At 38.4% G+C, this 27,915-nt stretch overlaps 3 protein-coding genes across 5 annotated transcripts in view; 2 read left to right on the top strand and 1 right to left on the bottom strand.

Moving 5' to 3' along the window:
• Positions 1-330: 330 nt before the first annotated feature.
• On the top strand, positions 331-11,033 carry galnt6 (UDP-N-acetyl-alpha-D-galactosamine:polypeptide N-acetylgalactosaminyltransferase 6 (GalNAc-T6)). 3 transcript variants are annotated; one of them, XM_030138746.1, is made up of 12 exons: positions 331-581; positions 1,539-1,731; positions 2,056-2,574; positions 3,614-3,786; positions 6,447-6,596; positions 7,824-8,058; positions 8,131-8,248; positions 8,338-8,538; positions 8,685-8,816; positions 8,920-9,021; positions 9,130-9,288; positions 10,365-11,032. In XM_030138746.1, the coding sequence occupies exons 3-12, from the start codon at positions 2,087-2,089 to the stop codon at positions 10,476-10,478; spliced, it is 1,872 nt and encodes a 623-aa protein (XP_029994606.1). In that variant the 5' UTR covers positions 331-581; positions 1,539-1,731; positions 2,056-2,086; the 3' UTR covers positions 10,479-11,032. The 3 variants fall into 3 exon arrangements, with proteins under 3 accessions (XP_029994606.1, XP_029994608.1, XP_029994607.1); XM_030138748.1 differs by lacking the exon at positions 1,539-1,731 and having other exon boundaries at positions 10,365-11,033; XM_030138747.1 differs by lacking the exons at positions 331-581; positions 1,539-1,731 and having other exon boundaries at positions 1,752-2,574.
• Positions 11,034-11,335: 302 nt separating this feature from the next.
• On the top strand, positions 11,336-16,524 carry LOC115422413 (glucose-6-phosphate 1-dehydrogenase-like). Its single transcript, XM_030138749.1, has 12 exons — positions 11,336-11,728; positions 12,270-12,307; positions 12,441-12,549; positions 12,889-13,106; positions 13,185-13,343; positions 13,445-13,570; positions 13,811-13,904; positions 13,992-14,178; positions 15,076-15,311; positions 15,635-15,711; positions 15,815-15,907; positions 16,234-16,524. Exons 1-12 carry the CDS (start codon positions 11,612-11,614, stop codon positions 16,322-16,324), a joined length of 1,545 nt encoding a protein of 514 aa, XP_029994609.1. The 5' UTR covers positions 11,336-11,611; the 3' UTR covers positions 16,325-16,524.
• A 1,633-nt stretch (positions 16,525-18,157) lies between these two features.
• Positions 18,158-27,915, bottom strand: part of LOC115422787 (ceramide kinase) — a 10,926-nt gene continuing 1,168 nt past the window's right edge. Inside the window, exons 2-13 of the mRNA XM_030139330.1 lie at positions 27,564-27,659; positions 27,167-27,304; positions 25,917-26,045; positions 25,742-25,805; positions 25,496-25,641; positions 25,331-25,405; positions 25,037-25,189; positions 23,267-23,372; positions 21,514-21,617; positions 20,782-20,978; positions 20,383-20,702; positions 18,158-18,716 (exon numbers count right to left, since the gene is read on the bottom strand). Coding sequence (XP_029995190.1) covers positions 18,605-18,716; positions 20,383-20,702; positions 20,782-20,978; positions 21,514-21,617; positions 23,267-23,372; positions 25,037-25,189; positions 25,331-25,405; positions 25,496-25,641; positions 25,742-25,805; positions 25,917-26,045; positions 27,167-27,304; positions 27,564-27,659 — 1,640 coding nt within the window. The 3' untranslated portion in view covers positions 18,158-18,604. The remainder of the gene's footprint in view (positions 18,717-20,382; positions 20,703-20,781; positions 20,979-21,513; positions 21,618-23,266; positions 23,373-25,036; positions 25,190-25,330; positions 25,406-25,495; positions 25,642-25,741; positions 25,806-25,916; positions 26,046-27,166; positions 27,305-27,563; positions 27,660-27,915) is intronic.

The raw sequence follows: 27,915 nt of genomic DNA, 5'->3' as shown, positions 1-27,915 counted from the left end.
ATCCCTGATGAAAAGGAAATAATGTTACTGTAATGGGCTCATGACACAGGGAGGTGTTCAGTCTAGTATGCTCACTATTAGAGCTCTTTTGTTTGGAGTTTGTTTTGGTGTTTTACAGTGATTTTCATTTATTTATTAATTTATTTTATCTTATTGAAAAAATATATAATCAAATTAGATTAAACAATTAATTTAAGTTTAACAGTTTTGACTGATTATTAGGCTGTGGTAAATTTGTTGTAGGGGAAAAAAACCAGTGCGTCATGTGCCATTTTTCCGCATTTGACATTTCATTACGCAGAGGACCTCGCGCTGTCTTTGCACTGTAACCATGTGCGCGCGGCCGGCAGGGGACTCACTTCTCTACTCATTTCAACAAATGGCACCTGTTAACTTCGGAGGAGAATCCAGCAGAGGAGGAGACGGGTCTGGTGTATCTTCATTCATTCAGAAGTTACTTCACAGTTTCAGAAAACCGGAACAGCCGGAGCGTGAGCGTTTGGCAGTTTATCACAGAGAGAGCGCGAGACACACCGTGACAACCGGAACAGGTGGAGGCTGCAGTTGGGCGTCAGATCTAGGTAAGTTGCGGCATTTCGGCGACGGTGACGCTCATTAATGACCGTATTTCAACTGCGTCTAGATGAAACTTGTTCAACTGTCAGGTCTCTCCCCTGCCTCTATTCTACTCTTAAATAGATAATTAATGGTAAATGGACTCGTGTTTAAGGAAACTGAATTGAGGCATGGTGCACGTGAACAACTCTTCCCCTTTCGTTTCGACAGAATACAAGAGTTAACTGAACCACTTCTGTCAGCATCTCTGCTTGACCGCGGCTCGTCTACTTTTCTGAAAGTTCCTTTAAACTAAGTAGAAAACTGTCAGTTTGCGATTCAAAGTGAAGAGTTCAGTCCTGAGTGATGTAACATTTGGTGTGAGTGAGTGTCCATTATGCTCATCCTTCCTCTTTGTTTTGTACAGACAGGGAACTGGACAGACTGGTTGTCCACTAGTGACAAATGCCCAGTGGACTCTCTGGTTGCTCCTTAAGAGTGCCCTCTTGAATCAATTATGAAGAGAGTCTGGCCTGAGAATGGAATAAATTAATTATGACCAAGTAAGAGTGAATTATCACTAGGGACAGACAGATGTCCTGGTTTGCAATGATGTTTCACATTTCAGGAAACACACGTGTGAATTTGAGTAAAATGTTCCACAAAGCAAAATCATTTCCTGTAGCAGTTAACAGTTCATATTTAATAAACAGACATATAGAGTTTTAGACATGGCCTCCCTTCTGTCTAACATACTAACTCTTGTTCCTCCTTTAGGCATTTTGGCAAATTTTTTTTTGTATGTGCTGGTGCTACTACAAATCCCTCTGTAAATTACACTGTCCATTCCCTGACAGAAACACTATAGTTATAATACACAATGTACTACTTAGAATACACACCTAACTCAATTAGTATTATGTACAGGATTAAAAACACAGTTGCTTAATATTAAAGTGCTCCATTAAATCTTTATTGTGCAGGGTCCAGTCCAGTCCAGGCGTTTTGGCTAACTGCCACTGATAAGGTGTTGCACTAGTGAGGTGCCTTTGGAGCAGGTGTCTAAGCAGAGCCCTGTGTGTCACTCATTAACTGTCGTGGCCCTCAGTGGTTGAACCAGCAGCGTCGCAGCCCATCTGCTGCCACGTGGGTCCTGGAGGACTGTGGCCTGAGCAGGTGAGTTCAGGTGTTTACTGAGAGGTGTGGTGTGTTTGTTCCCTCTCCTCCCCAACAGTCCTGTGAGACCGTTTCCTAAAGGGACTGGGAGGGAGGAGCGAGGAAGGCAAGATTACTTGCTGCTATGACACTTGCAGAGACGCACAAACCGGTTTCAAAGGTTTTCCCTCAACGCTGTCATTTCAGAAATAGTTCTGTGAGAGTTTAGTAAGAAAGGTCAGGTAACAGTAGCAAAAGACAGGGGAGCTGATTTAGGCCAAAGACTCAAAGGGAATAAGCATTTGTCCTGCTCCAGGGGAATTATTATGTTTTTCTGTTTTACAGCTTTGACAGATTAAGAGTGAAATTCTGAAACATGCGTTTCCTACGCCGACGCATGTCCCCCCTAAAACTGGCACTCTTTGGGGGGACTCTCTTCATGGTGGCCCTGTTTGTACTTCAAAAGGACGTCAGCTCCACCCCATCTGGAGATCCCTGGTTTCAGGACCTGGTAGACAAACGAGACAAGGTGATTGTGATGGTCCGAGAGGCTGTCAACAACATTGGCAATATTGGTTTTCAAATCGGAGCTCCAGAGGCCCCACCGGTACAGGAGCAGCCCACCCAGGACGTCAACTGCCCTCCTGGATTCTACACACAGGCTGAACTGAAACCTCATCTGGAGAGACCACCTCAGGACCACAATGCCCCAGGAGCTGATGGAAGGCCATTTCAGAAAGACAACCTGACCCCTGAGGAACAGAAGGAGAAGGAGGAAGGCATGAACAGACACTGTTTCAACCAGTTTGCCAGCGACCGTATCTCACTCAGTCGTGCTCTTGGACATGACACAAGACCTCCAGAGTAAGATCATGTTTTTAAAATATTGTCGGGATAATCATTGTTTAATCAACAAGAATGCTGATATGTGCACAACAGGCCAAATAACTCTGCAAGAGCGAGGTCACTGTTAGGGCAGTAAATTATTTACATGCATTTTCATACTTTCCATGACTATTTAAACTTCTAGAGCTAATATATCTATATTTAGTCCTTCTCTCCAGCTTCTGAATTCATTTCAGTTTTAGTTTTAATGTGTGCTTAAGTAGTTTTAGTGGGATGGGCTTGTTTTAGTTTAGGATTTAGTGTGTTTTCTCATGAGGAAATCCCAAGACGAAAGAATGTATAATGTCAAATAATACCAAACCACTAACATCTAAGAATTTATCTTTGGGGTTTTTGCTTTAATTTGCTACATGAAGAAGAGAGCAAATTGGGTGACGAGAGTATGGGAACAATATTCACAAATGGTCTCGGGTCAGAATCAAATCTGGGCTGCCCAGTAGGCCTTGGCCTATCTGTTACATATACTCTGAATGTGAACCACAAATGGGGCCAAAAAAACTATTGTTTATTAGATTTATTCCCATATTATGTTGCAACCAAAGCAAAAATGAAGCTGATTTTTACCCTCAGTCCTCTTTAGTTTTTGTACATTGTATTTTATTAATTTTTGTGTGTTGAATTCTGTTTTTTTTTTTTTTTTCAGCTGGCAGTGATTTTTTTACTTACTAGTTTAAGTTTAGTCTTTTAGTTTTGCGAACTGTAAGGACACAAGTAGCCAAAAAGACTGAGTACAAACTGACAGTATGAACATTACTGATGTTGATAAATGGGGCTTGGTTATTTGTATATCTCATGTCAATGTAAATGCGCAGGGACTGTTTAGTTTGCACTATTTTAAGTTTGAGAAACACACTGAGTCTCTGGAAACAAAGGTTTTATTATTGTCAGTCACCTTCTGTGACTTTCATTTCATCTGATCTGTTGCTCTTTCTCACTCATGTTTGCTATTTCTAACTCTTCTGACTCTCTGTTGTGTGTCCTGGCTCATCTTTACCAGGTGTGTGGAGAGAATGTTTCGTCGCTGTCCTCCTCTGCCTTCCACCAGTGTCATCATAGTGTTCCACAATGAGGCCTGGTCCACCCTGCTCAGGACGGTTTACAGCGTCCTTCACACTTCCCCTGCAATCCTGCTGAAAGAGATCATTTTGGTAGATGACGCCAGTACAGCAGGTGGGAAACATAAACACACTCATAAAGCCAAAACATAAACCTCACTCTGTCAATGGACAGTTTATATGAAAGCAAGGTTGAAGTAGAATTATCTTATTTTCAGTCTCTCATTGTAGATATATCTTAATATGTGTCTTTAGTGACTGATAAGATGTATTTTAATGCAGTTAAAATCAATTTTATTATTATTTTCCTTCCAGAGAGCTCGGTCAAGGTGATTCCTCAGTAGAATAATATTTATTGTTTATACGGATCCCCATTAACTTCTACCATAGTGGTTGCTACTCTTCCTGGGGTCCGTTAAAATATTCTAGTTTGTATCTCCTTAATTACTTCCAAATACCAATTTTAAAAATATCTATACCAGACATATGTAATGTTTTAATTAGTTAAATTGTTTTAAGTCAAACAAAAAACTTTACACTACTGGAATTTTTTGATCAAAAATAATCTAGTTCAAAAGACAATAAATCTCATATTGAAGTAAGAAAAAGGACATTTTACAGAGCATAAATGAATCACTGGAAAGTGTGTTTGAGTTATTTCATAAATGTGAACAGCTACAGAATGCCACCCGGAAGAATAAATAGTTGGTTTTTGTTAATTTTTGTTAATATTTGGAGGATTGTAATAAGTCATGAGGCTGAAGTAGTAATAAGTAATGAATTAATGGCTTGGTAATGAAGTGGTATTTCCGTCTCTGCTTCGTGCAAACGTGTCACAAGATGACCTCCATTGATATAAGCAGAAAGAAGAAAAATTGTTCATTAAGCCAGTTGTGTTTCAGAAAACAACAAAAATGTCACACAGGTGATTATAATTATATTATAGTTAGTTGTGCATTTTACCCTAGAGGCAGCAGTAAACTGAAACACAGTGCACAGTGTTGAGCTTGAAAAGCAGCCTGAGAACAGAGTCATAAAATACATCTGATCCTCTGAAGGCACCTCCACCTGTATACGTCATCATAAGCAAACACAAACTGACTTCGGTAAGAGCTGAGCACACAACAGGTGAGATAAGAGCAGCCTGTCTGAAGTATAAGGGCTTTGCAGCATGTTTTGCACAGGACATGGTGTTTATACTCCACATGTTAAATACTGTCTCTACTAATAAATTGGTGGCCATAATAAATAAACAATGAAGTACAGTATAATTACTTAGGCAGTGTAAAGTAGAATAGATGGTAAAGCCACAACATGTTTGATAACCCCCTTTACTCAAAAAGCTAATCAGCTAATTAATAATTGTAATTGTTGAAGCTCATTTTATGCCTTACATCATGTCCGTTGTTGCACCAAAAGTTTCATTGTGTGAAAATATCGGCTCTTAATGTTTCTATATTAATATGTCAGTTTGCTTACGTAAACATGTTGCACGCTGCTACACGTAACATCTTTAGCATTTACCGTTTAAAAATGTTTTTCATTGAGCAAGTCAAAGAGCTTAATATACCCACTGGTTATGTCTAAAACATAATGCGTGCTACCCTCAGTATGTTATTTCCTATTTTACCCACAGTTCCCTTTTTGCTGCCAGTGCAGCAGCCTTCCATCATAAGCTTCAGACCTGTGGTTTGTCGATTCAGTCAAACTGAAACTGGATGCATGAATTTGTGGTTGTAACACACTCAGAACGGCTGTACACCTGAATTTACCAGCAGTGTTTCCACTTCACTGCTGTTGACTTCTGGGAGTGGTAGCTGGTTTCTCTTAGACTGTACGACATTTGAACAAATGCATCTTTATAGCCTTTACTGTTTACAATTCAGTTACTGGTCAATTGTGCCTGAACACACCCAGCATCACTGTTGGCTGTGCCCAAAGGTGTGTGTACATTTGTGTATGTGTAGCCACTCCCAACAGTGATGTCCAGATCACTACTGGGGAATAGTTGCATATAATGGAGTTGTATATTATAAAATAGATGTAATTACTGCATTTTACCATAGTTACTGAGAAAAATGTGTAGTTGATTTACAGTTATCTAAATACTTAGTTATGTCCAAATATATTATTGACTGAAAATGCTTGAATGTAGATTATAACTAGAAAAGCACTCGGAGAGTGCAGACCTCCGCCAATGCAGATCAGTGGGCCCCCGTGGCCCCCCCACCCCCCAATCCCCACCCCTGATCACCACCAAAATTTAACCATTTGTTCATTGTGCCAGTATCAACATTTCCTGAAAATTTCATCCAAATCTGTTCATAACTTTTTGAGTTATCTTGCACACGGACAGACAAACAAACAAACAGACAAACCAAACGCCGGCAAAAACATAACCTCCTTGGTGGAGGTAACAACTGACCATAACAAAGCAGATGGCCATGGGGTTGGACAGGAAAGTCTTGGAAATTCAGTTCTATTTTCTCTGAAATCAGAAAGGTCAACATGTACATTTTTCAGCTTCATTGGTGTAGTATTGTTTAAATTAGCTGAGAGAAATGTAACACATTTTGTTACTCTGAAATAATTAAAATACTTAAATTACTTATTATATTTTTAACAGGGAAGCTAGTAATATGAAACTTTTCAAAAATAACCTTCCCTACAGGTTAAGATCTGCCTTTAGTATAACTGAGACCTATCGGAACATCATTTACAGGTGGATGACTTTTGTTTGAAGTTACCGGTTTACTCCTCTTTCCTCTCTTTTAGATCACCTGAAGAGCCAGCTGGAGGAGTTTGTGAGTCAGTTGAAGGTTGTCCGTGTGGTGCGACAGTTGGAGAGAAAAGGCCTCATCACCGCCCGGCTGCTGGGTGCCAGCATCGCCCAGGGCGAGGTGCTAACCTTCCTTGATGCACATTGTAAGAAGAATCCCCTCACACAGTTCAGTTACCTGTTCAAGCAGCTGTACATACCTCACTGCCTCTGCCTGTTTAATACATTGATTTCTATCCTTATGAAAGTACACAAGTCTTACAGTGCTAAAGGCTACTTCAAAATCTGTTTTATACTTTGGTTGTCTGCAGTGTTGGTTACCATTTTATGACTGTTGCCATGTCTGTCTGTTGGGTCAAAATACTTTAATCCTGTTAGTACTTAACACATCTTTACTTGATATTGAGGCTGCAAGTAACAGTTTTTTTCATTGTCAAATATTATGATTATTTTCATAATTGATAAGTGCTTATTTACAAAATGTCCCAAGATTATTTCCCAAAGCCCAAGACAATGCCCTCAAATGTCGTATTTAAACCAGAATTCAAAGATATTCAGTTTAGGAGTAAAGAAACCACAAAAAGACCACAAAAAATTTAAATAGCAGCTGGAATTTATTAATTTGATCTTAAAATAGTTGCTGAGTATTTTATTAGTTATTGTTGTGGTACTACTTGATATACTGTGTGGACAAAGTTATGTGGACATACTGAATTCAGGTGTTTCTTTTCTTACAGGGGTCTGAGATACAAAACAATAATGACAAATATCATGATATACTTTCATATTGTGATAAATGTCAGTGCATTACTTAGTTTTGTTTAAATTATCTTTGCTTCCAAAATGCCTCAGAGATGGGTTTTACTTGATTTCTCAACATCAATTTTGTTTCTTTATTTGTTTTTTATCAGTGACTTTAAAGAAATATTGATGTTTATATCTCAAATCAGCATGAACAGGACATCTTACAGCTGTAGCCTTGATATGTCCCAATATTTTTGTCTATATAAATGGGAGATTTTTCTTCCTAAATGAGATGTGAAGAAAGTAGATGGTTAGTTGTGGTACAGTGTATATTACTCATCAACCTAATCTGGTTTGTTATATATTAATATTTTTCTGATCATTCAGCATCAGAAACTGTGGCACTATTTGTATCACTATTCAATTCTCTGTTAAATCAGTTCTTGCATATTTAATTTCTTTATTCCAATCGTATTCAAACCAAAGTTCTACTGAAATAAATTACTTGATGTATTCTAATATTGCTCAGCACTGGATGTAACGTCTACAATGATTTGAAGTAACAGAGGTTGAGTATATATTTTATTTTTCTTAGTTTTGAGCCTTATCTGCTCCTTGTTTCTATCCAGGTGAATGTTTCCATGGATGGTTGGAGCCACTGTTGAGCCGAATCGTTGAAGAACCCACTGCTGTTGTCAGTCCAGAAATCAGCTCTATTGACCTCAACACCTTTCATTTCAATAAGCCTGTGGCCACCAATCGGGCCTACAACCGTGGTAACTTCGACTGGAGCCTGACATTTGGCTGGGAGCCCATTCCAGAAGACGCAAAGAAGTTGCGCAAGGATGAAACCTATCCCGTAAAGTAAGTGAGGGCATGGTTATTTAACATGGAACATGATCCATCGTGTTGTAACATTTTTTGTGAAACTTTCAGAACGCCAACTTTTGCCGGAGGTCTCTTTTCAATCTCGAAGAAGTACTTCGAGCACATTGGGACATATGATGACAAGATGGAGATCTGGGGTGGCGAGAATGTGGAGATGTCATTCAGGGTCAGTCTTGTACATCTCATTACCAGAAAAGTCTCCTTATTGTAATTAGGTTCAAGTCTTAAATGTTGTTTGTTGAACTTGATTCGCAGGTGTGGCAGTGTGGAGGACAGCTGGAGATCATCCCCTGTTCTGTGGTGGGACATGTTTTCCGTACAAAGAGTCCTCACACTTTTCCCAAAGGTACAGAGGTTATTACACGCAACCAGGTGCGTCTAGCTGAAGTATGGATGGATGACTACAAGAAAATCTTCTATCGCCGCAACAAAAATGCAGCAACTATGGCTAGTCAGGTTAGTGGGTTTTTTTCATAATTTTTTTTATAACTAATGAAGTATGGAATATCATCTAAAAGGTCTGTTGTTTCCATTGTTACATTCCCCATTTTTTGTAAGTGGTAGTGACAGTGCCTCTTAAAATAGCCCTTTTGCTCTTTCAGAACCAGTTTGGGGACATCTCAGATCGTTTGAAACTGAGAGAGAGGCTGCACTGCAAGAACTTCACATGGTACCTAAACACGGTCTATCCAGAGGTGTTTGTACCAGACTTCACCCCAGAAAAATTTGGAGCAGTGAGTCACGTCACCCTTTGTATTTTGTATCACCTGTAAAACACGGAGCACATGTTGCATAGTTGTAATCATCACACCGCCATTGTGTGTCTATTTGCACCAGATAAAGAATTCAGGGTCTCAGTCCTGCCTGGATGTTGGGGAAAGCAACCAGGGGGGTAAACCTCTGATCATGTACCAGTGTCATAACATGGGAGGGAACCAGGTATATACTGTAACTCTGATTCTGTGGTCAAATTGAGATTAGAAATTAAGATATATTGATGTTCATCCTGGCGCTGGACTTTCTAATTTGATGGGTTTTCTTTTCTAGTATTTTGAATATACATCACATAAAGAGCTACGTCACAACATAGGAAAGCAGCTGTGTCTTCACGCCACACCACATCCAGAGCCAATAAAGATCGAGCTTTGCCATTTGAAGGGCAAGGGCACCGCTGTGGCACCTGAACAGGAGTTTGTCTTTACAGAGGTGAGCAGTGCTGAAGGACTCATTAATAAAGTCTTAATAGAGCCATGTGGGCAACGCGGTGGTGCAATGGGTAGCATTGTCGCCTGGAGTTTGCATGTTCTCCCCATGTTTGTGTGGGTTCTCTCTGGATACTCCGGCTTCCTCCCACCATCCAAAGACATGTATTAATAGGTTAATAGGTTAATCTAAGTCATCCAAAGGTGTGAATATGGGAGTGGTTGATGGTTCATCTCTGTGTCAGCCCTGCGATGAACTGGCGACACGTCCAGGGTGTACCCCCGCCTTTGCCCGAAATGTAGCCTGAAACGTGGGATGGGCTCCAGTCCTCCCCCACAACCCTCTTGAGGATAAAGCAATTCAGAAGATGAATGAAATGAATGAATAATAGAGCCATATCGGTAAATTATATTTCAGTCGGTCTGCTCATGTTTGACATATTTTATTCCTGCAGTAGGATATATTTTCAGTTTCTGAGCTCAACACTCCCTGCAGGTGTATTGATCTATAGATATTACAGAGTGATGATTAAATTTCTTCCCTGCCAGCAATCTGTGCAGCAGTGGCATAGACACGTCAGAGGGAGAGTTGGGAAATTCTTGCAGTTTAAATAGACCACCAAATTAGAAGGTGCATTTGGTAGATGATGTACGCTTAGCTTTGATTACAGAACACATTCACTGTGGTATCCTTCTATGCACGCAATGCATATGCAATGTCACTAAATATCATTTTTCAAAGACCATAATTTCCTAAAGTTTTCATCAAGGCTTTGTATTGATGATGGGGGAGTTGGACCACTTCATCAAGATTCTCAATGGGGTTCAGGTCTGGACTCTGGCTAATCCATGTATGAAAATGGTGTCTCACACTCCCTCAACCAGTCTTTCACAAAACTTTTACAAATCGCTGCAGTAATTATCCAACAGACCGGTTTGCTTAGGTACAGCCATCTAGGGACTTTTTTCAGGCTGTGTGTATAAGTATTTCTATTGTATCTGATCCTGTTGAGTCACCACATAATACGAGGATTGTTGATTTCTCAGATTACTCATACTTTCTCTGATTTTTCCATCCAGGAAAATCTTCTGAAGAATCCCAGCAGTGGTAAATGTTTACAGCTGAAAGGAGGCCAGATTACTATGGACCAATGCAACGCCGCAGACCTGTTCCAGCATTGGACCTTCAGCTGACCTCCCTGACTGCCAATAATGTGACCTGTGGCACCTCAGTTTCACTCCCCAAGACTCGTCAGACTCCCAGGAGCCCGGTCAGCATTGGTCCAGAGAGACCTCATGCTTCGGAGCTTGGGGCATTTTGCCGTTCTGAACAGACCGTAAAAGACAGAGGAAAAAGTCAAGACAGTTACATCAAATGAAACTCTGGTTGGCTTTAACTTGTTTTAAATTTATTTATGATGGAACTCAGGAAACACAGTTGAAGGTAGCGGGGCACCCTCCCACAAAGTGTGGAGTTGACGTGCAGGAGCGGCAGCTTTGATCATGAGGCAAAGGCTGCAATAATTAAGTGCATTTACATTCCAGTTTGGAAAATCACCAAGTGACTTTATGTGTGACAGCTGATGTTTAAATGGCAAAATATGCGCAAGTCTTATAAAAGGCAAGATGTCTGTTTTTTAAAATAAAAATATTGTGTGTCAAATAAATTACTGTTCATACAATGTTTAGTATTCAAGCAGATCTAGAAATTAATAATAATAATGAGTAATGATTCCTCAAATGTGTCTTTTCATGTGTGAAGGATTACCATTTCTGTTTGATGCTACAACTTACCTTTAAATGTCAGCGTGGCAGCATAAATACACATTTTAATCTTTGTTTAATTTCGTGTTAATATTGCAGACATCCTGATCTGATAAGAACTCAGAGCAACAAAGCTATAACAGTTTGACAGTCAGAGGTACTAGTTAATGTTTGCACAACCTTTATCTAAGGAGTGGTTTAGAAACGAGGACTGTTCCGGCTGGTTTCCTTCTTGTCTGCATAGACGTGACATATGAGCTGCAGTGAAAGGGCAAAAAAAAAAAAAAGATCTTCATGTTGCTAAACCTGATTTGATGGAATGTACAGATTTGACTTCATGCGTGGAGTTGTCTGGGCAAGTGGAAAGAGGTAATGTACCTTACAAACCATGGGGAAGTTAAAGTATTGGGGCAGTGTCTTTCTGTAACAGTAGGTGGCAGTATTATGTTTCTGATGTTTTCTGCAAGGCAATGATGACAGTTGAAATTTCAACATACTGTGTGCTATTTAACCACAAGAAAGCAAGGGAAGTAGGGTCAGAGTGAGACCAGGCAGCCCAGAGGATGAGCACTGAGGCTTTGAATCGCTCTGAAGTGTTTGGACAGCTCAGGAGGGAGCTCTATGGAGACCAGCCATCCAGTCAGTACAAGGCACACATTTTCATCATCCTGGGAGCTTCAGTGAGTACAAAGTCTGGATTTGTACAGAATGACAGGAGTTACAGCTATCTATTTTAAATCTGCAATGGCCATGTAAGAGCTGCAGAAATAGTTCAAAGTTTAATCCACCTAAGAAGTAAGTCTACTAACTGTTTCACCTTGTGTTTTCCCTCTATGCTTTAACTTTAAAATTGAAAAACAGTTTAACAGGAGGATTTAATGGGAAAAGATTAACAAAGCCTCAGACTGGTGAACTGGATAATATTGTGCTGCAGTCAGTGAATGAGCATAGTTGACAGTGGGCACATGTTGACAGAAATGTGCTGCATCTACCTTTTCTTTTGTTAACCATTTAAGGAGGGGCTAATATTGAAGCAAAACATTTTGTTTTTTACAGTAAGCCCAACACAAAAACCAACACAAACCACTTCTATCGTTTATCTGGTTTACCTGTCACTTTTAAGTTTACTTGCTCTTTGGACTTTTCATTGATTTGAGCCACAGTTATTACAGGGTGGGGAACATTATTAATCTGCTTGCTTTATATTTATTGTTTGCATAGGGAGATCTTGCTAAGAAGAAGATCTATCCAACGCTATGGTGAGTAAATAATACTGAACAGAGTCAAAGCTCCTTTAAGTCTGTTAGTCATGTTATATAATTCAGGGGTTTAACTCTTGCCCAATGTTCTGCATCGCTAATTTTGACTGGATCTTGTTTTTTTTTTCTCTAGGTGGTTATTCAGAGATGGCCTGCTCCCAGATGAGACCTACTTTGTGGGTTTTGCTCGGTCCATTCTGACCGTACAGGACCTCAAGACAGCATGTCTGCCTCATATGAAGGTAGTGGACAAAATAAGACTTTTTAATAGGTACCTTGTTGTAATAAGATGATGATGAAGATAAGATATGACAATGTGACATGTAATATGAAATTTCGCATTTAACAGCAGCAACATACAACAAGCAAGTGCAGAGAAAAAGACAGATAGGAAAACCACAAATGAATGAAAAATGAAATATAAAGAGAAAAATAAGAAATTTGGCAGTTATATAAATATGGAATTAGAAGTAAAATTCAATATTATTTACATTGAGAAATAATAAGAGACAGAATACAATTGCAGGAGTATTGTTTGGTGTATGTTATGTTATGTAGTTTGTTCTCTATGTTTTCCAAAGGTGACTGATGAGGACAGTGAGTGTCTTTCCACTTTCTTCAGTAAGAACTCCTACCTGAGCGGCAGGTACGATGATGGCAGCTCATTCGCTCAGCTCAACACTCATTTGTCATCTCTTCCTGGTGGAGCCGATGCCAACCGACTATTCTACCTGGCCCTGCCACCCACCGTTTACCATGATGTCACTACAAACATCAGAGGCCACTGTATGAGCCAGAGGTCAGCACTGGATGATTTTAACCACATAAAGTCAGTGGTGCCCTGTCTGATTAATCACATACTGTGTGTTGGTAACAGAGGCTGGAACCGGGTCATTGTTGAGAAGCCTTTTGGTCGTGACCTCCAGACCTCACAGGAGCTGTCAGCCCACCTCTCCTCCCTGTTCACAGAGGACCAAATCTACCGCATAGACCACTACCTGGGAAAGGAAATGGTCCAGAACCTCATGGTTCTCAGGTACAGGCTGTGCTCATTGTGCACAATATTTGCCATCCATCTCTTTGTCCCTGAGACACTTGGAGCAAGGGTTCGGTTGTCTTTTGTTTTCTTACTGTCAGGTTTGGAAATCGGATCTTTGGACCTATATGGAACAGGACCAGTGTGGCCTGTGTGGTCCTGACTTTCAAGGAGCCATTTGGTACCCAAGGCCGCGGAGGCTACTTTGATGATTTTGGTATAATTCGGTAAGAGATGGCATTAAACTACCAATCAGTATCACTTTACTTATATTGTCCACCTACAAAGAGTATGTGTAACAGCTGAGCAACTTATGTTCAATATTAATAAGTCATTTAAAATAAAATGGATTCCAATTTCAGCATAAACTTTAGTAATAAAAGTCTGAATATTTTTACTTTTTACAAATGGTTGATCCAAATAAGATGTCACCTTTCCCTCATTCCAGTTATTTTCTTGTTGTGTAGGGATGTCATGCAGAACCATTTGCTTCAAATGCTTTGTTTGGTTGCCATGGAGAAGCCTGCCTCCACCGACCCTGACGACGTGAGGGATGAGAAGGTAACGCGAACAATTGGGTCATTAAAGAATGACATTGTTTATTCTCTAATAGCTGTCATTGCAGTCCAGCTGTCTTGCTTGTTTTAGGTGAAGGTATTGAAGTGCGTCGCTCCTGTCACTGCGTCAGATGTGGTGCTCGGCCAGTACGTGGGGGACCCTGAGGGGGAGGGCCAAGCCAAGCTCGGTTACCTCGATGACCCCACTGTTCCAGAGGGATCCTGCACACCGACTTTTGCAACTGCAGTGCTTTATGTCCGTAATGAAAGATGGGACGGTGAGGCTTTTTCAAAAAAACGTTTCCTCATTCTTCACTTCTTTTGGTGTGGACTTGAAACTGAGACACTTGAATAGAGTCAACTTTGACTTTATCATCTGTGACTTGAGACTTCACAAAATGAGCATAGTAATACTTCTTACTTACATTGACAAAAACATCTATAATTTGTTTTAGATTACTTTATTCCAAGACATTTAAGACTTCTTAACCCATAAAGACCTAAAGAACCCCCAGCGACCAAATCCATCTACTGATCTAAACTGTTTAATACCTGTTGATCTGCTAAAATCCTATGTATACATGTAAATAACTTGTGTAAAATGCAGTTTTTCATCTTTTCATGGTCATCAGATAGGACCCATTTGGACATAAAGAGGCTCTGTACTGAACGTGGAAACACCATCATCTTCTACAACACTGATTCACTAGTAAAACCCATGGAGTTGGATCAATGACAGTGAAGGGAGAGGCCTGTTTTATGTTCAGTTATTGATATCTTTACTGAAAAAGTCACTTTTTCTTCAGTTTTTTCTGTTTCTGATATAATAACCCACAACTGTAATCTTATGTGAGCTTTTATGAATACCTACATGATCAGTAAATTATATGTAGGAAAATACCTGATTTTCATTGAAAAAACACAAAATACAGAAGATAATATTACAATAAATGGTGATAAATCACTAAAGGAAGGTTTACTATAGAGAAAATTTCATTTGAGAAGGACTGCAAAAGTAACACTGGGTCCTTATGGGTTAAACTTGCGACTGTATATTAATGACCTGTTTAAGACTCAAAAGTGTCTCTGCTTCACAGAACCCAGACTTTGGACTTTCTCCAAACTCTGGTATTTTTGACATCTCTCTCTCTCTTTCTTTTCCCACCATTCATTAGGAGTTCCTTTTGTTCTGCGTTGTGGTAAAGCTCTGAATGAGCGAAAGGCTGAAGTACGCCTGCAGTTCACTGATGTACCGGGCAACATCTTTGTCGAACGCTGTCAGAGGAACGAACTGGTGGTGCGGGTTCAGCCCAATGAGGCCATTTACCTGAAGATGATGACCAAGAGACCTGGTGTCTATTTCAGTCCTGAAGAGACTGAGCTGGACCTCACCTACAGGAGCAGATATAAGGTGCTGCGTACTTGGAGTGTCAATTTTTTCTGTAGAAATCAGTGAAATCTGTAAAATGTGGGAGATAAATCACCTTTCTATTACAAAATGTATGCTGATGAAGTTTAGGACAGCATTTGGGTTCCTTTTACTCCTTTTATAGACAGGAGTAGTGTTAGCTAAAAGATATGGGGAAGAAAATGCAACCAACATTCAACAAAGGACAGCAACACTAGTTAATGCTTTGTGTTTTAATGCAGTACACACCTGACAAACGATACACAGTACACCACCTCATGGTGTACTGTGCACTATTGTTAAACAGCTGACATCTTATCCTCCAGAATGTGAAACTACCAGACGCTTATGAGAGACTGATACTTGACGTCTTCTGTGGAAATCAGATGCACTTTGTTCGCAGGTTGGTAGTAACATTTACTATCCTGCCAATTTTCTACATTTTTTGATGTACTATAGTGTTGTTTTGTCTTTTTTTACATAAACTGTTCCTCTTACTGTCCCAGTGATGAATTGCGGGAAGCTTGGAGGATCTTCACCCCACTCCTCCACCAAATAGAAGAACAGAAGACGCATCCCATACCGTACACATATGGAAGGTAAAACAGAATATGTACCTTGTGGATAGATAGATAGATAGATAGATAGATAGATAGATAGATAGATAGATAGATAGATAGATAGATAGATAGATAGATAGATAGATAGATAGATAGATAGATAGATAGATAGATAGATAGATAGATAGATAGATAGATAGATAGATAGATAGATAGATAGATAGATAGATAGATAGATAGTTTTTCATTGTGATCTTTCATCTTTATCTTACTGATTCATGTGTTTGACCTGTTGTCATATGCGTTGAAATTTCTGCACAACAAAATACAAATGGTATTGATGGTCATTTTCCATGTGTCCACAGCCGTGGTCCAAATGAGGCCGATGAGCTGGTGAAACGGGTCGGATTTCGCTATGAGGGAACATACAAGTGGGTGAAGCCCCACACCACATGATGCCTTCTGTCGCACACATACTCACATGAACACTGTAGGCATGTTTACAAACAATAAAGTCATTTTTTGCTGCCGTCTCACTGTTCAAGGTCTTCTGCATGAACAAAATCCCACCTTTATATCTCAATCGTGTAGATAAATTGACTACAGTAGCCTGATTTGAGTGTTCACCTGTAAATTTGAAATCAAAATAAATTGTCTTTCACTTGTTTGTCTGCACTGTATTTATTTTATTCACATCTAAGGACAGTTGTATTACACTTTTGTGACTACAACTTAAATTACACAATGGATCTTGGTGTTTGTTGTTGATGTTATGACTTTCAACACATGATCAGAGTATAGAATTATTACCTATGGTCACTTGAATGTTAAATTTATTGTCTTCTTTACTATCAGCAGGCTAGTGTTCACAGTCATCACTGAGCCACCATGACAATGAAGCACAAAACAATAACATAAGTAATATTTATACTGGACTGTTGGCTTAGTGACAGGTGACTCATGTAAAACCAGTCAGTCACAATGTCCTGGTTAAGGTAAGAATGACTTCCAGGTAAGATAAACTCAATAACTGTCCACAATTATTGATAACATTAGTCTGTCTCTAACAACGCATGACTTGACGTTTCTACTAATATTAACATTTAGATGTGTTACCTTTTTTTTTTTTTTAAATTCATTAAACTTGGTGTGAATCGTTCTACAGCAGACTGATACTGTTATTGTCACCTGTATCTGCTTCTTCCAGGTGCACAGTCTAACTGGGAGTCTCGTCTACAAACACACACAAAGATGATCATGTAGTAAAAGATGACTCTGCCAATGCTCGGAAGGCCATGGGAAGGACAGAACAGATGAACATGTGTTTAAACAACTTCTCTGAGATTATCATATTTGTTCTTCCGTGTGATGCTTGATTTCCTCATTTACAGCATGTATGATTAATATCATGACATTTCACTGCATACAATGCATGTAGTATGACACTAAAAATCGAGAGTATCATTTTGTAAATGTTACAATGTTAGAATTAGTTGGTTTAGTGCAGAATCTCTCACAAAATATGTATGTGGATGCTTCTATGAAAGTGGTCCCTAAAAACAGGACATGGGGCTAAAAAATTCAAATCAGATGTAGACTAATGTTATGAAGCAATCAAGTTTGGAAGCACTTTGGGTCTATTTTTAAAAATAAATATTTACTGAGATAAAAGAGAAACTATTTTTCAGCTAAAACACATTTTTATATATTTTAATATGATATTTAATACAAAAATCTGCATGTAACATGGTAAAAAGGACACAAACATTTTTTTTAATATCTCGTTATTCTCTCACAGGTATCGAGCTAATTTTGCAAGGCAGAGTGTTTCATAAAAATGGCCGCTATTGCGAAATCACTCACGATTTATATGTGTTTAAACTGGCAGATTCCGTGTGTAACATGAGTGGACACAATGGGTTACACACAAAACCTGGAATAAGACTGTGGATTCATGAAAAACCTACATGTCTGGATTAGAAAGACCACTAGGATCATCAAATTTAACACAGTGTCTTTATTTATAGTGGTATGTAAGACCATTGTAAGCCATGTTTTCCAGCTCAAATGCACTGACACCTAGGTAGTTTTTCATGTCCCAATTTCGGTCCTGTTTTTGGTCCCAATATTTTATTAAAAATTCATTAATTTTGGGATGGCTCAGAGCAAGAGTATAATGTTTTTGCATTTATCTGAGGTCATCATTAGGTACATCCTGGGGGGGGGGGGGGGGGGGGGATGTGTCTACATTTCTCTTATACTATTGGGTCTAAAAAAGCTGGCAAAGTGCCAGATACCAAAATGAACCCAGTTTCATAGAAGCACCCAATGTCAAAAAAAGTTAGAGCCACTAAATTTAGTCATGGTATGTTGCGATATCAGTCTTACACAACAATAAAGTATGGAGCAATCAGGTCAGACCAACATTTTATTGTATAAATATGATTTTTCTATTGAATCAGTTGACATTTGTTATGATTTTACCATCTGGAAGCTCAAATGAATATATAGAAAACATACAAAACAGCAAATCACTTTGATGTACAGAAAGATCCGAGCTACACTCTTCAGCGTTATTATGGGTAACACTATACATATGTACACATATTTTCAAGAATAAATATATCTTCATTATTGCAATGTTAAAACCTCTCAAGGTACCTGAAATATTAGGAAATCCTTGGCTATGACTGACTGCAGTTAGGTTACACATTAGTGCCTTTTACACACTGGTTGTCACTTGTGAAGGATGCGGCTCCTTTCACTCTTCTCCGTCTCTGAGAAGTCATGCATGGCTGCTCCGTCCTCTATACCCCGAGCGTAGAGACGGACCAACTGGCCATGAACCCTGAGAGAAGAAAGTGACTCAAGTTACAACCTGCTGCTGAAAAAGATACGTCCTTTGCCAGAGTCTCACGGTTTATTCAGTTTATTTCTTGTTCAAACAAGTGTTTCATAGAGTGTTAAACTCTTTGGAATTTTTTCCATTTCTGCACAAATGAGTTAAAACATGGCCACAATTTTACATAATTCTGAAAACTAGACAAAGGGACCCAAATAAAGAAACAGACCAAAAAAATAAGCTTATTAATTTGCATAGTGTGTAAAATTATCCAATCACATCAACTTTGATGATTATATTTTGGCTCATTCTTTGCAAAAAAAAAAAAAAAAAAAGGAAGATTCTATAGAGTTTAGCAACTACCAGATCAAGATTCAAGACTGGCATTAAGATACTGAATTGCAAACTATTTTCTAAATCCAATGAACTTAAATAGATTTCACAGAAGCACTTACATCTAAACTTTAGTAACATATCTGATGTAGCTGTCATGGACCTAGTGTTCATCCTTGTACTAAGTTAATTTAGTTAAGTCGAATGAATAGCGCTGCAGTACTTGAGATTAGTCTCAAGACCGCTTCGTGAAGGTCTTGGTTGTGTAAAGTGTATTTTTACTCAGTCTCAAAGAGGCTTTTATGTCAAGATCAGTCAACACTAAACCTGGAGGGATATCACAAAACTTTCAAAGCATTTTCTCCATGCATTTAACATTTTTGCATAACTTTTTGACTTGGTTCTGTGTCATTTTCAATAGATTCTGGCCTCAGTCATGACTTGGTTTCAGTTTAGGTGGTATTGCCTACAATACTAAGTCTGACAATATGGACTTTTTAATGTTTATTCTAATAAATATTGTTTTTAAAAGGCTGCACAACAAAAAAATTCATAAATGTCTTTATTTCTCCATAATTTAAAATACAGCAAATGCATTGCGACCTCTGGTCTTCATCAGGGCTTTTTCCACCAGTGGTGAAAAAAGCATTGGCTGTATTTTAAATGACTGCCATGGAGAAATAAAGGCATTTTATTTTTACACAAATCCTACGGTGTGCCTTGGAATATTTTTTGAAATCTTACACGTTAATGCAGATTTTTTCCTGACTCCAAATAGTACACACCACAAATTTTCAAAGAGCATCTGTGGATAATCACCAAGAAGACCCAGCAGCACTTCCACTTTGTTGGTTTAGAGTTCATAAATGTATTTGCAATTATATAATCACAAAAGGTTAAAACTTTTAAGTCTAGATATAGGGGGATCTTATTGCAGAAATGGGAGGGAAAACATGAGCACAACCTCTTGTCAAATGGTGATATTTGGAATATTGCGACAAAATGAAAATATGCTAAATAAAAAGATTCAAGATTTTTTTATATGTAAGTTTTCTTTTTGTAATTTTTATGCCAGTTAAAGTTTACTTGAATTAGTAATGTATGTATGTTCATTTATACCCAATAAAGTAGACTCAAGTTCAAATTACAATATCACTTACAATATTTTCATTATGACTTTTTCACCAAATCATGGCACTCAGTGTCCTGCCATTTCACAACAGCAAGTTGAGTATCCCTGCATTACAGTCCACCATGGGTTTGAGTTACAGTTACTTTTAAGCTACAATGACAATATCACCACAATGACAGTATGAGATTGGCTGGAATCCACCTTTACCTGCAGAGGATGTCTGTGAAAGGCAGAATCTCTCCGTCACAGTTCCACACGGACACAGCAGGAGCTTTACTGCAGCACAGACCACACAGGAAGGAGGAGGCCGTCTTCTGCTCATTTGGCTTTTCTCGCTGCACTTCTCTGTCCACCAGGTACTGCTGAGATCCAGTCCTACTCACCGTCTCCACGCTACACACTCGCTCTTCTTTATCCACAGTGCCACTTAGACTTCCGATCTCCTCGTATCCTTCCTCCTCTTTATCGGAGGGGAGGAAGAAACGGAAAGCCTTGACACGGTGGACCTCCACAAATGGCAGGTCAAACTAAAACAGGTGAGAACATTGTTTAGTTCCATGTTTAAACCTGGTGGTCTAACGCTTGACTGAAGGATATTTCTCCTACCTGGTCCTGTGTGTTTGTGTGTCTATAGAGGAACTTGAGGAAACCTAGTGGGTGAGTGTCCCACACCACAATCAGGTCCCCGGTCCCATCAGCCAGGTGAGCAGAGGGAGAAAGACCCAGAGGGCTTTTGGGACATGAGCTGGACATACAGGTGAGCGACACACACCTGAACTGACCTTTAATACTCACCCACTCATCTGAAGGGTCAAATGAAGAGACAAATCAAGACATCAGTCATAATTGAAAAAAAAAAAATCATCTGTATCTATGTTTCCTAAGCTTTTTTCAGGAGACTCTTAAAAAATGTCAAACTATCATTACCAATTCTAAAATCATCATCATAAAGCATTTTTACTGCCATTTCTACATCTTTATAATATTATGTATTGTATATGAAAAGGTAAATCACTCTTACATTTGATAAATCACAACCTAATTTTATGCATGTTATTGACAACATATAAATACATGAATTATTTCGCACATAAGTCAAAACAAATGCATTATACAGTAGCCTTCCATAGTAAATGTAATGGCTGAAGGACAATTATGAGAACAACAGGAACATTTAGGAACTAAAATACATGCTTTGTGTTAAAAATGTTTGTATTTATTTGGTGACCCAAGTAAAATGTCCAGTGGCCCACTTTTGGATTGGAACCTAATGTTTGAGAATGAATGGTCTGTATTACCCTGATATAAATGAAAACTCTATTGTGTTCATATTATTACCTTCTGAGTCGCAGCTCAACTGGCTGAAGTGGGAGCTACACATGGAGGCTGAATCTGCAGAGTGGGGGAAAAGTCTTTCTGTACTTCTGGAGCATACACTGCACCTAAAGCCACACAAATGCAACACAGAATGTTTTCACTGTTTGGGAAACAATCACATTCCTGCTCTAGACATGTACTCATAAGTGCATCATAAGCCAAAAGCAGCTGCCTCCAACAAAGACAGAGGCATTGTACAGTCTAACAGGAGAGCACGGCTCAGCTTTCATCTAGATCAGGTTCCTCCTGCCATGATCCCTCCTTAAGGTTCACCTAACACCTGAGGCCCCGCTGCAGGTGGCAGTGGTCACAGTGTCCACAACACTGAATTTGAACCTTTTCACTTGAATAATAATGATGTTCCTCACTGGAAATTTTTTTCTGTTAGTTCTCGAAAGGTTTAAGGTGAACATCATCTATGGATGGACAGTGACACAGTTTCCATTCTACTGTATTTCCCTTTGTTATTCATATGTTATTACAAGCTTATTTCCTCATGGTGTATTTGAAACATTTCCCCCTTATTCTGAAAAGCTCATGGTCACAACTCATCAGCTCTGCTTCCCACAGGTACTTTAAAACTGTAAAGTGTATCACAACAAAACAAAGCACTAAAGAACAGTGAAGCCTTTGGGTACAACTATGACAACACAACAATTCAGTTTAAAAGTGATATGAAATTTGAAAGAGTCGACTGAGCCTTCCTGTAAGGAAGAATATGGAAGTTTTTGGGCTGTTGGACATTTTTTTTATATGCATATTTGGAAAAAAATTAAGAGACCACTTCAAATGTCCAGACCTGGATTGAGGGAAAACCTCTGGAATATGATTAAGAGCAGGATGAATGGTCACAAGCTGTTAAACAAAGCCAAGATGTTTGTATAAAGCAACCAAAAGTAATGTGAACGACTGGTTTAGTCAATTATAGATAATCCATACTTTTTATTGTGTTGTTTAAAAATCAGTATATATAATCATGTCATTTCATTCATTTAATTTATTTGTTTTGAGCAGAAGAAAAAACAAAACTTTTGTGTGTACAAAGAACTAATAGCAGAGCAAATAAATTAATAAATAGAAGTGATCAAGACAATATAGCAATTGCCATGTACACTAGTAATAAAAAAAATTCAATATGTACTGCTCAAAAAGGAGTGGGAAGAAGAAAACTTATTAAATCCCACTCCCACCTCTCATTTATACAACATAACACATTATTTTTGCTTCCTTAATGATAATATTGCATCTGTTTAGAGTCCTAATAATGTAAATAACAGATAGTAAACAGATCAGGAAAACTGATATATATTACACATAATAAATATCTAACTGATATTCTCCATAATTTATAATACAATATATTTCAACAATGATTACATACCAACGATGGTAAACAAAGACAAGTACATACCAACAAAGGTAGGAAAGAGCCAAGGGTGTAATAGCCCAGCAATAAACAATAAGCCCCGCCCTCCCTGTACTGTGACCAGACCATACACTTGTAAAGTGCTTTAAAACTGTGGATATTTTGGCACTGTTTGTGATGAAGATCCAGACTGTTCCACAGTTTCACCCCACATACAGACAGACAAAAGCTCTTCCTGGTAGTTATAACTTGTTATTCAGAGGTAGACATAAATCCATAGTTATAAACAGTAAAATCAGTGGTCTCTAAATTGCTTTCATAGCTGTAATTTCCTCAGTTGTAATTTACCCTGAGAGGCAGCGTGTTTTGTCCCTGGGGCTGGAGAGCAGTGGGTCTGCTGGGAGATACTGAACTATGCCTGCATAGCTTCTGTTGCTCAGATACATCATAGTACCTAGAGGGAGGAGAAACAGGATGGAACAAATGCTGAAAATGCATTCATATATTTACACCATATTCTTGAAATTACTTTACGACTCAACTTTACAACCAACAAAACTGGAAAAAAGCTTGTCTTGTATAAGCAGACCTATCTCAATGTTTAGATAGGTAGATAGGTCTGACACCATCCACTATCTTTCACACTAAAAGTTAAAGGGTAAAACTTATCCAGGTTTTTGGTTAGTTTTTGGGTGATACTGAGTGCAGGATGCTACGAAATTGCTTTTGCAAAATAGTGTCAGGAGGTGTTTTCATGGAACGTGTACATGAAGAAGCACATTGTGGTTTTAAAGTGACTAAATCCCTACAAAAGAAAACAAAAACATAGGTGTCTTTGTCAAAACTAGATATTTTCAGTGTGGTTGTTGCTTCACATAGTGAGAGGGACTTTCAGCGCAAAAAAAAAAAAAAAAAGCACAGATAGCAGCAGGAAAAAGAATAATGACTTTGACAGTGTATAACAGAAATATTCACCTTTACTTTGGCAGATTACTTCCAACAAGCCAGATGAAAACAAACACATTTATTACTGAAGTTTAGGATTGTTTTGATGCTTATTGTAACATATAACATGACTGCTTTAGGCCTGTGAAAAGCTGGATAATCTTCAGCAAAAGGCAGTGAATGGCTTGAATACAGCATAGCCCAGTGCAGGCTCTAATAATGCAATGGGACATCCAATATTTTTAGAATGTTATTTTGAGATTTTATACTATAATATGAGAAAAACATGGGAAATATAATTCTGTCTGGCCTGCTACTTGTCCCACTTGTCTCAAAAAGATTTTCTTAGTAAAAAAATAAGAGAATGAATAGTTTTGCTGAAAAATGGGATTCATCTCCTCCTCTTTTCAGAAAATACAAACTTTTATCATTTGTTAATGTGATTTCTATCAGACCCACATTTTCAAGTACAAATATGTTCATTTAACTCATGATCTACCAAGTGCTTTTCAGAACTTTTTCATACATTAATTTATGAAACACTAAGGACTTTCATCTTCTGCACTGCTGGACTTGCAGTTAATCAATATTATCTAAAATATTGAGGACCGTCTGTTTTGAACAATCTCTGTCCCCCATTTCAGTGAACATCTACATTATCCTTTCTTAAAAAAACATCTGAAAATGACTCTAATAGTGAAAATTTATTGTGTCTCTCAGTATAGTGTCCCTTATATTGTTTCTCAGCTTGTCAGTATTCCATATTATGTAGATAAGCTGCATTGTTTGTTTTTTTTGCTTTCATATACTATATTGATGTCTGTGAATTTTATTTGATTGTTAATTTTTTTAAAGGGAGGTATTTCAATAACCTGTTTTTTGATTCGAAACTCTCCTACACTTAATAAATAAATAAATAAATAAATAAATAAATAAATATATGTAATGTGCAAATCAAGAAAGTAAAATCCCTTTTCAAAGATTTTTGAAATATTTACTGAAGACCTTATTTGTAGACTTATTAATTCAATATCATCATGATAAGCATCACCAGATCAACACATCTTTGTCAGTTGTTACAGTGACAGTTTCAAGGTGATCAAATAACTTTAAGATAATTATGTGTACTTTATATTCATTTTTTAAAATACTAAGAGAATCGTGAGTCAGTACCTGAATAGTCATATCTGAGAGGTCCCATCCAGCGGTGCTTTTCGCTCTCAGCCAGTACATCCCCATAAAAACCATAACCCAACAGAGACACCGAGTATCGCACCAGAGCCGAGGCATGATGAACTGAACACACATCCAAAGGCTGAGAGTCTCCTGCAAATCAACATGGAAATCAACCCTGAAAAGGTTCAATCACGACACTCAAAGGTGAGAAAACTGTTAAGGCATATTGAGTATCTGATTTCCCCAAAGTTGTAATTAAAGGAATCCTTTTCTTATTGGATCCTTTCTTACCAATGATAATGTGTAAAGCAGAGGTAACAGGGTCAATCACACCCACTGTAGCATAACACACACAGTCTGTAGAGCCTGCAAAGGTTAAAATAATGAGTGTTTTCACTTAGCTGTAATTATTATTTCATTACAAATGTCGTGAATGTTTAATACCAGTGTCAGTACCTGCAGGGATGATGCCAATGTGCAGCGGACAAGGCTGCAATGTCACCGAGGGATCATTCTCACAAAGGCCAGCCTCTTGTTGTGTCCGCCCAATCAAGCCGTGAAGTATTTCGCTGAACATGCCATCCCCTCCCACACAGACCACACTGTTGTAAACAAGCACAAGAGCCTCTATTATGAAAAGCACCTCCCAGTGAGTTTAGCTGGTATAATACTCTCATACCACGGTGTTGACACGGCTCTTACCCGTCAAAGCCTGTGAGGTCTTTCTTTAGGAGGTAGTCTCTGGCCTGGTTGGCCCGGTCAGTCACTAAAACCACACATGATAAGGTTAGATGAATACTGCTGATTTCCACTGATTATATCTGATATTAAGTGCATCAGCTCAAGACATTTTCTAGTGCATTTTGTGGGTTCTTACCTGTTACATGAGCACTAATACCAGCTAGCTCAAAGAGAGGAGCAACCAGAGAATGATAGATCTGTCGGCCTTTTCTCTTCCCTCCAAATGGGTTGATAAATACCAACAGTCTGTGGGGGCGCAAAGGACCTGACAGTGGGAACAAAGGATTTATCACAAGTTACCAGGAGCCACCTGATTCTGATGTGCAGCTGATGAAGAATTAAGGGAGAAATAGTTCATTTTTAAGTTCATTAAAACCTATTATTAACAGGTAGAAGGACAGATATGATAAGTTAGAGCTACTCATTCAACTTGATTTGTAGTATAAGTGAAAAAGTACAAGGTTTGAGTGAAAATTATTGCATCATTTTGTCCTGTTTTACACTGTGTTTTATGTCTTTTATTCTTTTAAAATATATAACTGGTTTAACATATATTTGTGTTTATCATTTTACTGGGTTTTGTGCAGCACTTTGGTTGCACTGTTGTATTTAAAAATGTTTTATAAATGAAATGGATTGGACTGGAAAAAAAAACAGACATTTTAAGTGAATCTTACAGCAAATAAATATAAAGTAAAGACTACAAAATTATTCTAACTTCACGTAGAATTTAAAAAAATTACCAACTGGAATTAACAAAAGACCAAGACATTAACATTTCTCTAATGCGCAAATCAGTTTTCAGTGTCAGAAACAGAACTCTAAACATTACAACATTTTTTTTCACTATCCTGTCTTATCCATTAATTCTTATTTTGTCATTTTCATCTTGGTACATTTGTGATGCACAGTAACAACCTGTGGATAATGGTCTGATGACAAGGATCAGTATCTTGATGTTGGGGAAGTGCACAATGATGCAAAATAAAAATAATTGATCATTTCTCTCAAATGCATCAGTGCTAAAGTAATGAGCCTGATCTGAAAGTGCAAAGACCTGATATTTTTGTTAAAATACAGAAATGTAGGGAAATTAAAGTGTAATACAGATAGCTGAAAACTCTATTTAAATTTAATAATGAAGCATTTGGTTACTTTGCACCTCTGTAGATACAAGATAGGTATATGTTGTAGAACCACTTCAGATGCTGTAAACTTCCAGTAGTTTTCCAACAGTGTGGTGTAATTTTAATGTTATAAACATGTGTGTGTACACTGTAGGACAGTAAAATGTAAGGTACTTTGTAGCTGAAGCTGATGCCAGATAATTGCTGTAAATTTCCAGTGAAGTACAATGTGCTGATGTGACTGAATGTCCATCCTTACTGTGAGTTTTGAGGGCAGTTCTGAGGTGTTTGATCCATTGGTCTCTGAGGACCCGACTCGGGCAGCTAAACTGGGTCCGGCCTAGTCTCCATAGCAACCCGTAGGAGCCACCGCTGCTGCTACGCTTCACATAGCAAACTACAAATGGAGGATAGACAGAGATGTACAACCACAATATTTACAATGCTGCTGTAATTTGAGTAACTACAGGTACACGTTACAGTAAATATGAAACTATAGTGTCCTCTACACCTGTATGTAAATTATTCATGTCCTTTTTTTTTTTACTATACACTGAGAGACAGATGTTGTGCTCACAGCTACAGGTTATTATTTACTTAAGAACTCCTTACAGTCTTCAGATTGTGACACATGAGAGTCCCCCAGGAGACCTCACCTGTGAAGTCTTTGTCTGAGTCCTCAACCGACTTGTGGGGCAGGATCTCCACTCGGCCCTCCTCCACTCCAACCACCTCAGCAACTGGCACTGAAACTTAAGAACACAAGCAACAGCACAGCAAACCTTAGTAAGAGCTGTATTAAGAACAGATTACAAACATGTGTCAGATATGTGTTAAAGGCAGAATGCATTGTGGGAAATGTGTTTTTTTTCCATTACATTATCTTAAATAAGGGACAAGAATGCATTACCTTAAGTCTTAAAAACTGACCTTTTGTTCTGTTGTGACAACAAATCACCACTGTGCCTTTTCTCTTGTGTGTTAGATTTCCTTGTATCCATATACATT

This window comes from Sphaeramia orbicularis, chromosome 7, assembly GCF_902148855.1.
Source record: "Sphaeramia orbicularis chromosome 7, fSphaOr1.1, whole genome shotgun sequence".
NCBI classification, from domain to species: domain Eukaryota; kingdom Metazoa; phylum Chordata; class Actinopteri; order Kurtiformes; family Apogonidae; genus Sphaeramia; species Sphaeramia orbicularis.
This window is presented reverse-complemented; position numbering and strand designations above follow the sequence as displayed.